Genomic DNA, 17,550 nt, shown 5'->3' on the forward strand with positions numbered 1-17,550 from the left:
GATAAGCAGAATTAAGATCCACAGCAAGTCCACTTTACATTTTTATTGGAAACCAGCATATCATTATCAGACCATTTAAGCAGACACAACACAATCCATGTGCCGCTTCATTCAGAACTCCATTCACGCTTTGAGGGTTAGTGGGAATGGTCATTTACACACAAACTAAGCATTCACTAACAGCAACGTCTGAAAAACATACAACTAGGTACAACTGCTCTCAAACATTCACAGCTTGAGATATCCAGCTCTCATCTCAACATACATCTCATTTTCTCAACAGTCTACACAACTCGCTTGTATTCGGTACGGCTTTCTAATAAACAGAAAGCCTGGGCTCATGCCTCCTTGCATCAGTCTGGGCATGAGGATACTACGAAAATGTGATTAATTACAAATCAAATGATCCTGTTAAGACCTAAGTGAGAAATGCCATGCAAGGGTGGACAGAGATGGCTACATCATTGTAAAAACATTTGCTGTCCCAAATTCAGGTTTTTCAGGTCAAAGCATATGAGGGAAGTAAAAACAAAAAACAAAAAAACATAAACCTCTAAAAATCTATGTAATTTTTGTGCTTCCATATTTGTGCATTGAAGTACGAATTAAATCCAGTGTTTTGTGGATATACAACATTGTATATTGACTGAAAACACATCATACACAGCTCTTTCACTTAACAGACCTGAGAACGTTAAGACTTAAAATCATCAGGTATCGGTGGTCTACATACTGCCTTGACTGCATTTCCCAACGGATGCTGATTCAGGAACGTTCTAAAGACATGCTGTTTCAATCGCAGCTTGAGTATTTGCTATATCTTGGTATTTTAAAACACATCACAAGCATGCACAAACCATAGAATTCCTACAAAGCCAGGAATGGTTCATACTAAAATTCAGTAATGGTTCACATGCACATTAAAAAGAGAAAGAAAGAAAGAAAAATGTAAAATAGCATTTAAGCCTCTCTAGGTTAAATCAAATCTGAATAAGCAAAATAATTTTTAAACCAACAGCAAAGCAAATGCCACATCCTCTATGCTCCTGAAATTCACACATTTTGGGGGCACTGTAGAGTTATTTTTTTGCACTTCTTTCAATTGATCACTTAGTCAAATGTTTATTTCCAAAGAATATTCAAACGCAAGTATGCACTTTTACAGAGACTGAAATTGGACTTTTTAGTCAGTAATCAAAAATAATTCAAAGTTGAGATCATATTCTTTTGAAATCATCTAAATGCTCTTAAGCATTATTATGAAAGAACAGGCATCCATGTCTCAGAGTACAAATCTGACATCTTCCATAATACGTAACCAGAAGCAAAACACACTAAGGCACACAGAGCAATGAATGGGTAAAAAATGAAATGAGAGCTACATCCAGTTCCTGACAGTCAAATACACACTGATGGCAGATGCAACGGCTATAAAATTGTGGTTCTGCCTACATGTTTGCACTAATTGCTGACTTTAATTATTCAGAGTATAATTAACAGTACATTGAATGAGGCAGACTGCAGGAAAACATCTCAGCTGGGACACAGATGCACGTTTAAAAATGGAGAGGTAGTAAAACGGGCATGGTGTGACGGAGAGGTGAGTGTGTCGCACTAAAAAACATCAGCTTTGGTTTTAGACAGACGTCCAACATATGATAAACGAATGCAGGAAAACAGACACATAAACGTTGCTTACAGAAAAAGCAATGTAAAATTTGATTGTTTATTATGTAGCTCACTCAGGCAAAAAAAAAAACTACAACAAAAAAAACCTTTTTGTAAATGAAACGGGTAAAATATTCACGTTTTGAAGGCTTAACAAAATTAAGATTCTGCGAAGCATGATGGAAAAGCATGACAAATCTAGACTTATTTGCAAGGGGAAAAAAAGGTGTATTCACTGGATCTAAAATAAAGAGCATCTGATAACTCAAACAAAAAGAGTCAAAAATAAGATTGTTGCTTTCAACAGGCCTGGACTGAATTCATCCGATTCTAGATTTGAAAGTCTCTTTTTCTTTCATGTATAATTCGCTCCTGTTCGCCATCCTTCCCCAAAACCAGACATCCTCATCAGACATTTACTGACTCCATTAGCGAGGTTGCGATGAGTCTCGGTGGGCGCAACCAACCGCAGAGATGGGGCTGCCTGGTACTCTAAAATCTACACCCCATGAGCCTTGATCCTACATGCCTGACCAGCCCTGACAGTCTGGAGGGTTGTAGAGATGAGATCTGACTGAGAGCCTTGTTGTGTTTGGACCAGCAGCAGTAGCAGCAGTGTCTGGGGCAGGTGAGACAGCCGGAGGAGTAGTTGCAGAGTCCAGACGACAATAATGAAAGGGTCAGGACTCACATCAGCCACATTACTTCTTCCTTGGGTGCTGTCTGCGCGCTTGTATTCGACGAACCCCAGAGGGCTTGGAACCCGTTCCAATAGAGAAGGTGGCTGCTGTAGTACCTAAAAAAGGATTAAAATATATATTTATATAAAGGGGAAAAATGGATATAACTATTATATAATATTATTTTTAAAAACCAGTAGTGACTGTGTATTTTACCAAACGGTGAAGCGCCCATTGCTCCAAATCCTGGGGTTCCAGGGCTGCCAAATGGCATTGACATTCCTGGAGATGCCTGGCCGAAAGCAGGAGTTGATGTTCCTAAGACAACCCAGAACAAACAAGGAGAATGTAAGATGACCGCTTTACTGGGTTTAGTGCAAATCGTTAAATAACTCATCCACTTACTGCTAACCTAGTCTAAATACAAGATACTAAGCACTTGCACACTGTGCTAATATGCTTTAATACTCTGAGTGAAACTGGTTGTGGAATCTTTTTCAGTAAAGTGTCATTTTGAATTATTTATGTACTATTGTAGTATTTAAGGTTTTGAATTAGCTTTTATTTTCACACTTCATTTTATTTTTAGTTTACATTTTATTAATTGTAATTAAATAAATAGTTTTCTATTAATAATTTCTATTTCTAATAATATTTCTATTTATTTTATTTTAGTAGCAGTAATTTATTTTTATTGCCATTCAGCATCTAAGGCAAAAACTGAACTGGAATAAACAAAAACAAACCATTTAATAATTTTAGTATTTAATTTACAAAAAAAAAAAAAAAAAAAAAAAAAAAACCCTGTGAAACTTTGTCTCAGCAACTAGCTGAAAATAAGTTAAAGTTTCTCATCGTATATTTATATTTCAGCTTATTTTTATAAATATAAAATAAATAAATGTTCATTTAATTTTAGAAATATAAAATACAGCCTGTTCTTAGTATGCCATTGAGGAAAATAACTATATATTTTAAAAAATAGATAAAAAAATAAAACTAAAAATAAAAATGATTAAAAAAAAAATAAAAACCAGGAGCACAAAAGGGAAGTTACTGCTAATTCTGAACAAAACCTACTAATACAGGTAAGTGCTGGGTGGAGCATCTGTGGGAAGAAAAGGAGTAAATATGCCACCCAATAATCAGGATCAAAAAGAACTGGCACAGGAACTACACGCTGGTTTTGTCATGGTGCATTCAAACAAAATACAAGCCGAACATAAATAACCATGTTACTTGATCACAAAACATCTATTATTATGTAGTTTATTAATGTAGTTTTATCCGTTTTTACTGTGTTTTGTATGCGTTTTGCTGCATAAAACTGTGAAGTCTGAATATTCTGATACCACTACTAAACTGTAATTGTTCACAAAATAATTGCCTCGATCCATATCCATCTATCTATCTATATATACATTTATCTATATAGATAACGGATAATATATATAATATGCACACACACACACACAAGTGCTTGATATAAACCAATATTGGTTATATAGTTGTTTTGTTTTTTTTAGGGTAAATACTGATATGTGAGAGAGCATATACATATATCATCAGCCACTACAATCTCTCAATGTCAAATACAACCTCCTGACCTTTCTCAATAAAAAAGACTTACCAAAAGCAAGCTTGTTATCTGCGTTGTTGGCTCCAAAGGAAAACCCTGGCGTTTGAGCTGCAGGTGTAGGGGTTCCAAACGGTGTTGCTGAGAGTGACGCCCCAAAGTTAAACCCTCCAGAGGCAGGAGGTGCCGGAGTACTCGGAGCAGGGTTCTGAGTGGCTGTAGACGCCCCTCCGAAAGTGAATGTAGGAGCTGGGGCAGGGAGAGGGGCCACAGTCTGTGTGGAGGTCCCAAAGACGGGAGCCGCAGAAGGGGTGGTGGTGTTACCGAAAGAGAAGCCAGCTCCACCAAACGTAGGCTGACTGTTAGTCCCAAACGCAGGCGCTGCTGTGCTGGCAGCGGCTCCAAACATAAATGGTGATGTGCCGCTACTTCCACTGCCAGCCCCAAATGGGAAAGGCTTTGGAGCAGCAGGGGTCTGCTGTGTGGATGCTGGGAAGGTTGATGATGCAGTGAAGGTTGAGCTCCCGAAAGTGGTTTGCGTTGTGGGTGTCTCTGAGGATGTGGTGGCACTGCTGGTCATGCCAAACATACCAAACGGAGTGGATGTGGAGTTTTGGTTTGCTGACACCTGGCCAAAACTGAATGTGTTTTGGGCCTGTGGGGCAGGTGCAGGCTTTGCTGCTCCGAATTGAAAAGCAGAGGAGGTGCTGCTAGCATTAGTGGTGTTGGTGTTCAGCGTAGGGGCAGCCGTTGTGGTTGATGTGGCTCCAAACTGGAATGTTGTGTTTGTGGCAGGAGTGGATGTGACTGCTGCAGTCCAGCTTCCAAAGAGAGACGGGGAAGGAGTTTGTGTAATTGGGGCGGCAGATGATGCGGACACCATCACTGGTTGGGTACTGGTTAGTCCACCAAATAGCATCCCACTGTTCTGTGAAACCGGAGCAGCAGGGGTTGATGTCGTTGGTGTGGCTGTCTGGCCGAAGGTATTAATGCCACTTCCTGTGCCAAATAAAGGCTTAAAGGTTGGCTGGGTGGGTTTGACCTCTGCTGTGGAAGCAGGAGTGGTGCTTGCTGCACCAAAAATGGGCTTAAACCCAGACGACAAGGGGTTGTTAATGCTATTGACTGACACGACCGTGGTCGTAAGTGCAGTGACTTTAGATTTAGGAGGCTCAGATGCAGAAGTGGCCACAGGTTTAATCAAACTGAACAGACTGCCTCCTCCGCCCAGGGATGGCATGCTTGATGGTGGTTGAAGAGGTTGGGCCAAGAACTGAGCAAAGGCAGAGGGCACAGAGGTGGCTGGCTTGGAGGCAGGTGTTGATATGGAGGATGGGGTAGAGAATGAAGGCTGCAGAGCGGTAGGGCCTGACTCAGATTTGACAACACCGCTGCTCAGGTTTGTGGTAGAAGCAGGTATAGAAAAACCAGACACAGACACTGCTGGAGCTGTACAGAGTGACAAAGACATACAAGGACATGTTAAAAGTGCATGGTCAAGTGTACAACAGTACCAAAAATACAATATCAATTAGGGGTGTCGCGATATACTGGTATTGACGATAACCGTGATATTCAAAGCAATAATTATCAATATCATGTTAATTTAGTGCGTGACGATATACCGCAATATTTAAAATGATCAGTTCTCTTATGATAACACCACATGTAAATACTCCAGCGCCAGTTCCTGGTTGAGTTCCCAGGTGGCAGTATTGTGCCTTAACGCTGACACCTGTCACTCAAGATGACTACGAGGAGAGCAGTGTTCAGCAGAGTAAGTTGACATTATTTTACTAGTCATAGAATGGGAAACGTTATATTAACCTGTTAACAGCGGTTTTCTGTGTTCATATATTTAAATAAAGGGTGATTATTTTAATAAGCACTGCATTTTCTTTACTCTTCTTATTTATTTGCAATCAATACGGCCTGTGCGTAGTAACACTATTTCTTTGTTCAAATCTATTAACAGTTACACGATTAAAACTGATCTGGAAAAACTGAGTAACCTCATTGCTACATTAAACTCTGTAAAATGTTAAGTTGGTCGCAGTGCCATGCATCTGCGGTCATTCTTCAATAAGGTTCATCAGTTAACGTTAGTTAATTACATTAGTTAACATATATAAATAACAAATAATAATGAACAATATTTCCACAGCATTTATTAATCATAGTTCATGTTGATTTCAGCATTTACTAATGCATTATTAAAATCACAAGTTGTGTTTGTAAACATTAATGCACTGTGAATAACATGAACAATGAATTAGTATTTTTATTAACATTAACAAAGATTAATAAATTGTGTAATAATGTATTGTTCATTGATGTCACAAATGACATCTTATTGTAAAGTGTTACCATTAATATTTATTCATCATACTGTTGAACTTGACAGTATTTTCTCTCTTATCAATTTAAAGGAGCATCAAAGAAGACGGAGAAAGCCAGAGTCTTGTGCCCTGCGTTTATCAGTATTCTTATGTTCGTTGGGTAAAAAAGAAAAACTCAATAAACAAAGTTAAAAAATAATTTTACTACCCCCCCCCCCCCAAGGTTTCAAAAGATATCACGATATATCGATATCGTGAATTCTTATGGCCACAATAATTGTGATATGAAAAATCTAATATCATAACAGCCCTAATATCAGTACTAAAAAAGCCTTTCTAGTATATATATTTTTTTAAATAATATATTATATTGTAAACAAATACTGTTCAAATGTTTGGGGTCATTAAGAATATTATTATTAGTAGTAGTTTTTTTTTTAAAAAAAACACTTAAGCAAAAATACATTAAAAGGATGATGGATGTGACATCAAATATGTTAATGTCATTTTTAACGTAAATAAAAAGAAAATATTTTTTAAATAAATAGGTATTCTTTTGAACTTTCCATTCAACAAACAAATCCAGAATAACAATAATAATCACCCCAAATATGTAAAAACTGTGTAAAATCTTTTTTACAAACCTGCAGTGGTAGTGCCCATTAGAGTGGGAACACTAAGAAGTGGATTATTCTTCATGTTTTTCAGGGACTCCAGCAGAGGGTTTGAGATGCTTGAAGATGGAGCAGTTGGGGCAGCTGTGGTGGTAGTGATAGAGGGGGCTGAGGTAAGGGTCAGGGGTGCAGTACTAGCAGCACTGGGCGCAGTGATGGTGAGGTCGATAGTTGGAGCAGGAGTTGTAGTAGTGGCTGGTGTAGTCTCGGGCACAGGTATGGAGAGAGAAATCAGATTGGGAGCAGAGCTCACAGCAGGTGCAGTCCCAGATGAAGAGGTTGGTGCTGGCGACGAGAACAGGGTTAAAGAGGGAGCCAGAGCTGGGGTGGGTTCAGAAGCAGGAGGAGGGATCTCTGGCTCTGGAAAAAAATAAAAGATATTACATACAATTAGCTGAATGAATTTCATTGTATTTATAGCCAATCCAGGTGAGAGTGAAGACAACATACCAGGCTCCTCCAGGACCTTCTGTATCTGGCTGAGAGCTGCTTTCTTCTCCATATCTAGATCTTTCACTGTGATAGTATAGCCAAGTTCAGGAGGTGGTGGCTGCAGACCCAATGTTACAGTGATGAACATTCATTATGCAAATGTCTGGTAGAAATGTGCATCAATAGCAGCTTCCTTACTTACCAAAGAAATCTGATCTCCTCGGTTTGTGGTGACCAGCTGGATTTTGCGCTTGCGTTTGCAACTGCTTCCTGCAGAGTCAGATGTCGATGTTGCAACAGGTGCCTCAGATTTTGGAGTAAGTTTAGCTGGTATAAACAAAAACTTAAAATTACATTTTTTGTAGCATTCCTGGTTCATCTTTAATTTGAACTTATACCACTAATCAATGCTATATTATGTAAAGTCGCACTGAACTAATAAATAAAAAATAAAAAAAACATTATAAGAACGAGCCAATACATGTTTCCTCACTTGTAGCAGGCGCCGGGTCAGTTGCCACCTTATCCATTTTCATAAAGGATGTAGAACCTGGTGAGGTAGCATCTTCTTCCCTACATCACACAAAATAGTTTGGGAACAGAGTAACATGAGAATGTCTTAAGCAGACCCTGTATAATCAAGAGTAATAATGTGCGCATCTGACCTTGATCAGACATTTTGCAGAGGTGTTTACATAGCACAACAGAATGAAACATCTTTAAACATACTTTCACAAAATAAACTATATTTAACTCAACCTGCTTTTTTTTTTTTTTTTACAGTGACAGTAAAAAAAAAAAAAAAAAACCCACAACAACATAAAATGCAGCCTTGATGAACACATACTTCTTTCCAACACCAGTGAATGGTAGAGAACATCTAAAGAGGGTTACCTTGCTTTCTTGGCAGCTCGCTCTGGAGTCTGACACCGAGATCCTCCTGGGCTTGTGAAAGGAGAAAGACTGAGACTGGATGCTGCTCTTCTCTGGAAATACAAAATTTAAGGACCTGAGTCAAAGAATACAAAACACAACTACAAAAAAAAAAAAAAATTAACTAATAATCAATATGTTCACTAGCTACCAATTTTAATAATTTATCATTGCATTCCCTAAGTTTCTAACACTATAAATCTTTATACCCTCCCTATAAGAAAACGGTTAAATGAAATACCTTTGGATAACCCTGTGAAGAGCTGTAGGAACTGCGAATAGGATTACGGACAGATCCAGGCACCCCACTGGGAACAGGAGCACCACTTACAGAGCTGATGGAGGAAGTGCGAGAGCGCTTCATTATGGACTCTTCGGTGAGAGAGGACACAAGCTATCCCCCTCTTTATACTGCCAGGTCTAAGGAGAACAGGACACATAATCAGAGATAATGTGATGAAACTCAACGTTTAACAGATGTAGAGGCAGATACTACTGTGGAAAGTGTATGATCTCCTACTTTGGCACAAGCTGAGATGGAGCTCCATTTGCAAGAAGTGGCTCAAAAGCTGACTGAGAACTTCCACTGCTGTCATGTCGCCTGATGAGAACAAGACAATTATTTGGTGAAATTACAAAAACCAACAGTAAATCTTCTAAATGTACATAATAAGGAAGATTACAACCTAACTAACTCAAAGAGGACAAGATTGTGTGATGACTTCATATGGTCACTTTTTGTCCATCACATACCTCCTTTTGCTCTTCTGCCCAGAGGAAGCACTCTTGTCCTCCTCATCAACCTCTCTCTTCCTGCTCTCTCTGAGCACACTCAGAACAGCCTCTCTGGAGCAGGGGTCTGCCTGAGCTCCAATACCTGGGGATTTGACCGCTCCAGGGGAGTTCAGGTGATTGAAGCTAGAAACAATGTAGTGTTTACATATGAGCAAAGCAAATTGATCTTGACAATGCAATTTAAAGCATGCTGCAACTGTGGCAGCTATAGACAAGGTTTTAGGAGAGAAATAACCCCAAACAGAAATTAATTAGACTACAGGCAAAAACAAAAGCTATTTTAATGCTAGTGCATTTAATCCACTTTACAGAATTTGAAGCGACTCACATTGATGATCGTGTGGAGTCTGGTCTGGCGATCTTCACTGTGACTGGACTCTGAACGGCAGGTGAATTGCGTTGGGTGAGAACATTCTTCTTACAGAATCCATCCCATTTTGCAGGTGGCATCACTCCGATGGGAGATGTTCCCGTCTGCTGAAGGGGGTAATGTCTTTGGGGGGTGATGGTGAACCGACTTGAAGTGCCCACAGGGTCCCTGATGACATTGAAACATCAACAGGTTAGTGCTTCAAAAGATCTTTGTCAAAAATATAAACACCCTAAAAAAAAAAAAAAATTAAACTTACCTTACTAATGATTTTATGTTTTTAAAAAAGGTTTTTATACTCACCATTTATTTGATGAAAAATTAAGCTTAAGTAGTAAAATATAACGTAAATGTAAATTTATAATTATTTTACAACATACTGATTTAGTGCTCAAAAAACGCTTATCAATGTTGAAAACACTTGATATGCTCAGTTATATTTATAATATTAATATTCAAATCAACGGTGATTTGAAAATGTATTTAAAAAAAATTACAATTCAAGAAATTAATACTTTTATTAAGTAAGGATGCAATAAAAGTCATCTGTTACAAAAGATGGCTATTTCAAATAAATGCTGTTCTTTTAAACTTCCTCACATAAAAAAATCCTGAATTTTTTAATTCCCACAAAAATATTAAGCATAATTTAATAAGAAAAGTTAATTGATCACCAAATCAATACATTAGAATGATTTCTGAAGAATCATGTGAAAATTCAGCTTTGCCACCACAGGGATAAATTCCATTTTTAAATATATTCAAATGGTAAAGGGTTGTTTTAAACTGCAATATTTTACCAATATTACTGTTCTTTTTTTTTTCTTTTTTTTTTTTTCAAAAGCAGCCTTGGTGAGCATAAGACACTGCTTTCAAAAAAAGAAATACAGAAACGGACCACCTTCTAAACAACTAATTTTTGTGTTTCTCTGAAGACAGTCAGTCATATAGGTTTAGAACAATATGAAACAATCTTGCCCAATTAATAATAATAATAATAAAAAAAGCTGAAAAGTAGACTGTACAGCATGGTGGTGACAAATTCCAAAATAACTTAAAATGGGGTTAAGTGTTAAATAGGATTACAAACATATTAAAATTCAAAACTTAAATAACAGTGTATATACTAATTATGAAAAAAGCATCACTTGAATACAGAAAATAACTCCACTGTGTTTCCAATTTCAAGTATTAGCCGGCATAAGACATTTACGATGCAAGCGCGACAACAAAGCTGTCAAAATGCAGTTTTGTGGTATGTGGAAAGCTTTATGCAACCCTACACGTGTGGAGTCAGGCGTCCAAACTGGTGTAGGAGGCGCAGTGCGCCTGACCAGCTCCAGGAACTCCCACATTTTCAAATCATGGAGGGAAAGCTGGGACAACGTACGTGTTAGAACACCCGAGAAAGCCAAACGTATACAAACACGATCCTGATAGACTTTAGATGTGTTATATTAGAGCGTAAACAGTAGAATCTCTGATGCATTCCTATCAAAAGACGTGAGCTTAAATAGAGAATGCAGGCACAAAGTGACAAGACACAGCATTTAGTGTTTACCCGAATGACAGTCTTCTGTTAGGAGTGTGCACGGCATGATTAGGTCTGGCGAGTCTCTCCCGGAGCTGATCTCTGGGGTGCATGAAAGCCCCCGAGCCTCCAGCGGGCCTCACCGCTGCGGAGGGGCTTTCTTCGGTCTTGGCGAGGTAACTTCCCATGAGTATATCCCGAGGGCTGAAGACCGACTCACTAAGCGTGTGGTCTCTTCTATAATACGAGCCCGCAAAGTGTCTATCGTTGGGTGACGCGAAGGAATTTCTAGCATCACTTTTACGTATCTTGTTTCTGCCGGCGGCCGGGACTCCGCTCAAAGTCCTGCCCGGTAACCAGCGCAACAGAGCCGACGGGACGCTCAGTCCACGGCGAGGATTGAGGCCTAGTCTCTCGAAGAGCTGCAACTCCTCCGCTTTGTGAAAATAAACGACACAAGACGCGACACAGATAAAAAGTATGTACAAATAAGCTGGTATGTAGCTCAACACGAGTAAAAGGAGGAATAAAGAGAACACCACAGCGGACAAAACGATTAGCCGCCGTTTATCTTCAGGAGACATGGCGGCACCGCGCCGCTGAGGGAAGATATCCCATAATTCCCCGCGTCCGCGCGCGTTGTTTACGTCGTCATGTTCGTGACTGCCATAGGGTGACTGCACGCGTGCATATTTGATTGATTGTAGTTCTCTAATTTTCACCAACAGGCTTTAGTTTACTTGCTTGGAAATCGTGTTAAGTGCACACCTTTTCTCCCCACAGAGAAGTTATTTGGAATAATTGGAGTATTTTAATCCATGGAAAATATTAATTTATTGACAAGTGGTATGACAGAGGTATTGTTTTTGTTTTGGATTTATTTAAAAATGATAGTACTATATTGGAGTAAAGAGAATTTATGACTTTGTTTAGTCTTCCTTTGACAGCTAGATCTTTTAATTATGTCATCAAAAGTTTGTTTCCAAGTTATGTGCATTTATTTAAAACATACCTTTGCTTTAATGAGATTTTAATGCCTAAACTTTTATTGGATGGATTTTGTCTTCTTGATAAAAAAATGTAACAGCAAATATATAAAGAGAGTTACATTATTTAGTATATACATTCCTTACATGTATTTTTTTCTGGATCAGTTTATTTGATAGTAGGCTATTCATGGCAAGAAAGCATGGATACTCCCTGAAATTTTTTGTATTTCTAATAAAATGAGAGGTACATTGATTCTGCATAATGTCTATCCAACCAACTCCCAAATTGCTTCTTTTTTGATCTCTCTAATTTGTATTTTGCAAAGTTGAGGAAGAAGCCTTACTCCATTGATTCTGACATTGCAAACAGGTTAAATCTCTTTGGGAAAACCAAAGTGTTTATTTGTCTTCTTTTATTAAATATAATTTAAAATTTTATGCAATGACCATGCTATCGATCTTGTTCATTTGTCTATTTTGCATTGTACATTTTTTTTAATCACAAAAACTAATTTCTCAAGATTTTACCTAGATTTGACGTCTTTCTTGCTGAGATTTCATTTATTGTTAAATCTCATAAATCCATTGATAACAGTAAGAATAACAAGTTTCTTAAGGCTTATGATGATATTTTGCTTACTGATTGAGGTGTTACTGTATTTTTTTTAATTCCCTTTATGTTATTGTATCTTAATGCAGTGCTGTTTGTTGTTGCTCTTTTTTTCTCTTGCAATAAAAAAAATATTAGATTGATTACAGTGTTTTACTGCACACTAGTGTTTTTCAGTTTATATTACATATTTACATATACAAATACTTCAAATACTCATTGTATTATAGTTTGTTTTTACTCACCATTTTCACCCCTGATAATGAGAATTACAATAATGATGCTGAAAATTCAGCTTTGCATCACAGGAATAAACTACATTTAAAATAATAATAATAATAATAATAATAATATATATATATATATATAAACAGTTATTTTAAATACTAATTATATTTCACAGTATTGGCCTACTGTTACTTTATTTTTTATCTTCTTTTAAAAACTACACACAGAGAGAGAGAGGGAGAGAGACCTCAGATGACAGACCTCTTCCAGACACCAGTACACTTGGATTTGACTTTCTTTACATTTGATCTGACCTTCTTTTGTGTGAATCGATGAATAAAAGCCCTTTTACTATATTTTACAGTTTTATGGCATTAAAAAAGAAAGTGTGACTGCAGAGTCACATACCGTTTCTTCCTTTGGTGGCTATAATTCAATGACAACTAGATGGCGCAAACCGATCAAAATACATGTAAGCCTACAAAGTCGTATACTTGGCTACATTTTACGTATACATTTATTCGTTTAGCAGACTCTTTAATCGAAAACGACTAATAAATACTCAAGCGAGTCACCTTAAGACAGCAATAACACGAGAAGATCTAGCAATACAAAGTTTTAAACATCGACCAGAATAGTACAAGCTAGAACAGTGAAAGTATAGAAAAAGATGAATAATGATGATGATGATGATGATAAAAAGTTGACACATGTTGGAAGCTTACACACATTGTCACTGTAAACTAAACCATTCAATTCAATGGGATAATGGGTTACAATAACAAATTTAGTTAAATATATAAACCAAACATTTCCTCAGACATTCACAGTTTAATGCATTAGGCCCAATGAATGGCACTTCAGACTGTGGTCAAATTCATCCCAGATAAACTGAATGAGTTGAGCTATAATGTGTGCTAACCACCTTGTGTTTGGCATGTTCTGTTCACCCCAAAATGTTATATTTTTGGACAAGTACCATAGAAATACAATGGTATTCTTTTATCCAGGAGTGTCATGTAAATATCATTGTATATAGTTATCTTCAGTAACATCACTGCACTATTTCACCTACTTTTTGAAAGAGTAGTAACATTAACTTTTCCACTTTAGATAATGCCTAATTAATGTTTATCTTTAACATGAGCACTATATGAGATTCTTAAACAACTTATACATGTGTACATAGTAACAAACCCAACACATTTCACAATCTAAACTCCAAATGTGTACGAAAATCCTGATTAGATTCTTTCAGCCTGGAAAGGTGATGCACCTGGCAGTGTCTTCATTTACTGTGGCCTTTCTCGACGCTTGGCACCTTGTTGCCATGGTAGATTAAAAAGTGCATGGGTAATGTCTGCGCCGCAGGTGGCCTGTTGTTGATATCAGCTTAGCATTTGGATAAGCAGCACAGTGGTATCCCAGCTGCTCCAACGTTTTAAAAGGGCAGGTGTGTTACTCAAAGCCTAAAAAAGCTCATGTCCATTCAGCATGCCTCAGCCGTTTGTTTTGGACAGTGTGTGTGTGGCTGTTTGCCAGGAGGAGGGTCTGAATCTATTGCTCTTAGTGCTTTCATCATGCATATATACACACACACACACAGATTGGCCAGGGTACATTCAGGCACCCCTCAATTCTCTTCACTGGCCTTATTCTGTTATGAGCTCAGTGCAGATGGTGCAGACCTTCTGTTTGTCTAATGGTTTTAACCTGGCCGGGCTCAGATTAATGTCCCAGCTTGAACCAGGAAGTACAGTGGACAATTATATCCTGAAAAACATTCCCCTTCTGCAAATCTGCATCAGACACACGAGCCTCCCCTCTTTAATCTCATTGTGAGGTGCTAGTTAATCAAATATGCTCATCTTCTTGATTCTTCTTTGTTCATACCTGAATCAGTTTGATGGTCAAAGAGCTTTTTACTATTTTTACGGAGAATCTAGTCAGCTAAAGAGAGAGAGAGAGAGCAAAGGAAACAGTTTTTCTTTTTTCTTGTAGCTAATTTCCTGCATCAGACCAGTTTGGCTTTGTTACTAACATCAGCCTTCTTCCGGGTCCCCTCCCAAGCATCTACCGCTGTGAGGGCAGAATAATTACCCCAAACAAGCCCCTTCCCCCCGGACCACAGCCTCTGGGTTTCCTGATTAGATGTACCCCACCTCATATGACTCTTGCCTTAGACAAGGAAACTCAAATGTTATTTGAGGTATACAGCGATACAGCATTTTCAGTGCTAAGTTAGTTTTAATGAGCAGGGAGCACAAATATTTTAGCTGTCTTTCAATAGTTGACTCTCTTGACCTTATTTATTATGTGATGAATGCATGAAATGGTTTGAACTGTTTAAAAGAGGGTGTTTTGGTCATAGTACTCGCTGTTTTGACCAAATATTGAGATAAATGGAACTTCTATTCCATTAAAATTCCACACAGCTCCTTATTGTGTTACAGTTCTTTTTGTTATGTTTCCGTAAATAGTCAATGAGATTCACAGGCAAATTCACTGGTGATCTTTTCATCTAAAGCAGAGAGGCTTGATAATATTGCAGCAGGAAACACTGAGCTGTGTTTGTACACAGGTCAGATATAACACACAGAGCATCACACACATGCACACGTGTTGGTTGTGCAGAGGCTCGTCGCCACAGACTGAGATGAGGGCAGTGGGTGAATAAACATGTATAATCTGAAATCTGTGCAGAGATTACAGTATCTCTAATCCACATACTCTTATTGGGAACATTTTCTCATATGCATCAACGTTAGAAGAGTGTTGAGGATGTATTTTTACATTTAAAATGCATGACTCTATGATTTGTATATATACAAATCTTTTTTTGAGTGCAACTTCATGCAACAAATAATGTCATTTAATCTTGACCCAGAGTATTGCTCTGTTTGGTGGTTTGCTTTGAGTTTGAATGTATATTTGGCTTTAGAGAGGAGCTGTGTCTCTCCCCATCTCTTTCTTTCTCTTTCTATCAAACAGACACTCACTCACTCTAGATATCGCATTTATTTTTAGAAACAGTGGGTTTGGCCAGCAAGAGGCTTAGTTTACATCATGTGGCTGAGGCAGGCAGCTTTGAGGAGAGGTTGAGAGAGGCAGAAAGAAAGACCTCCAGCCTATCCCACAATTAGCTATTGCTTTAAATCAACCCCACACCTCATTGCTCATTAATGTAAAAATACCACATTGTCTTGTCTCTGTTGCAAAAAAAGGAGTCAAAACCGTGATAAAATTGTAAAGTTGTTCTTCATGGTAGTATTTAGAAAATGTCATTTGTTTTAAATTATATATATATATATATATATATATATATAATTTAAAACAAATGACATTTTCTAACTCATTCATTTGTATGTATAGGCCTGTATATCCTGGAGTATAATGAATTATCTAACATCAGCTGACAGTTTAATTTGTATATTCATGACAATACGATGCATTTTTTTGATATGCAATGTTCTGGGAAAATTGCTTAATGTTTGAATAAATTTTTTTTGTTTAAATCTGCTTTTTGTGTCTTTTTAATGGAAAGCAGTCTCTTTCCGTATTGTGAAGCTTTTAATTGCTGTAATCAATGTTACAGGGTGTTAATTCCCATTGGGACCCTGAATAAAACAATGGATTCATAGTATTAGTGCTGCCTGGGGGAGAAAAACACAATGTTTGTCACTCACATGGCTGCTCCTAGTATCATGGTTATGAGAGGCTGCCCACCATCTGCTGCTGTAAACAATGTTTCCTGGCTCTGCCGCCCTCTCACACACTCACTGCATCCAGAGACAGCGTGCAAGGTTCAGCATAGACAGGCCTTAGGAAACATTTGAACTCTGCTCTCAAAATTCGTATCCTAAATATTCGCAGAAACCCATGATCTACTTAAGGCATAAATGTAAAAACAGTAATGAAAGATAACAGTGTTCCTTATTTAAATGCACACTACTGTTCAAAAATTTTTTTTTCATAAATGATGCACTAAATTGATCAGAAATGAGTTAAGACTTTTACATTGATACATTTTAAACTATTTAATTTGTTCCACAAAAATGTTTTTAACATGGATAATAATATGAAATTAATTTGCATATTAGAATGATTTCTGAAGGCTCATGAAGACTGGAGAAATGGCTGCTATTTCATAAAATATTGAGATTAAAAACAAAAAACAAAACACGTTTTAAATTTGAATAATACTTTGCAACATTATTGTTTTACTATATTTTTGATCAAATAAATGCAGCCTTTGTGAGCATAAGAGACTTCCTTCTAAAACATTAAAAATCTTACCAACCCCAAATGTTTGAACAGCGAATAATACACTCTTTAAAAGATCAATGGCAAAAGAACATTCATAAAACGAGAGCTTTATTGATATCAGATTAAAATATACTGATTCTAAATTATCTCACACGCACTTTTGTCCTTGAAATAAAAAGATTTCGAAATGTAAAACAAACAAACAAACAAACAAACAAATGTTGGAATCCCACAGAATGAGAAATACACAGATGTAAGATTGAGTGCTAAAACAATACGTGGTAACTGATCATAAATACATACTCAAAATAAGACATTACACCTAAATCGAAAATCAACTTGTTCTACACAAGACAATTCATCTGAACCAAATGACACACAATGATGCAACTAAAGGTCCGTTCACACCAAGAACGATATGTATAATGAAAACTATATTAGAGTCCACAGCAGCCATTG

The 17,550-nt window shown here is 37.4% G+C and overlaps 1 protein-coding gene across 1 annotated transcript; it reads right to left on the reverse strand.

The window, feature by feature from the left end:
- Positions 1-28: 28 nt before the first annotated feature.
- Positions 29-11,651, reverse strand: LOC109097413 (nuclear envelope pore membrane protein POM 121-like). Its single transcript, XM_042765288.1, is given in 14 exon segments — positions 29-2,464; positions 2,565-2,666; positions 3,979-5,373; positions 6,908-7,297; positions 7,388-7,487; positions 7,572-7,696; positions 7,863-7,942; positions 8,264-8,355; positions 8,544-8,696; positions 8,698-8,722; positions 8,823-8,903; positions 9,056-9,220; positions 9,426-9,635; positions 11,029-11,651. Coding segments are annotated over 14 exon segments (3,567 nt in total). The 5' UTR covers positions 11,583-11,651; the 3' UTR covers positions 29-2,369.
- Positions 11,652-17,550: the final 5,899 nt, after the last annotated feature.

The sequence above is a fragment of the Cyprinus carpio genome, chromosome A10 (genome assembly GCF_018340385.1).
Source record: "Cyprinus carpio isolate SPL01 chromosome A10, ASM1834038v1, whole genome shotgun sequence".
NCBI classification, from domain to species: Eukaryota; Metazoa; Chordata; class Actinopteri; order Cypriniformes; family Cyprinidae; genus Cyprinus; species Cyprinus carpio.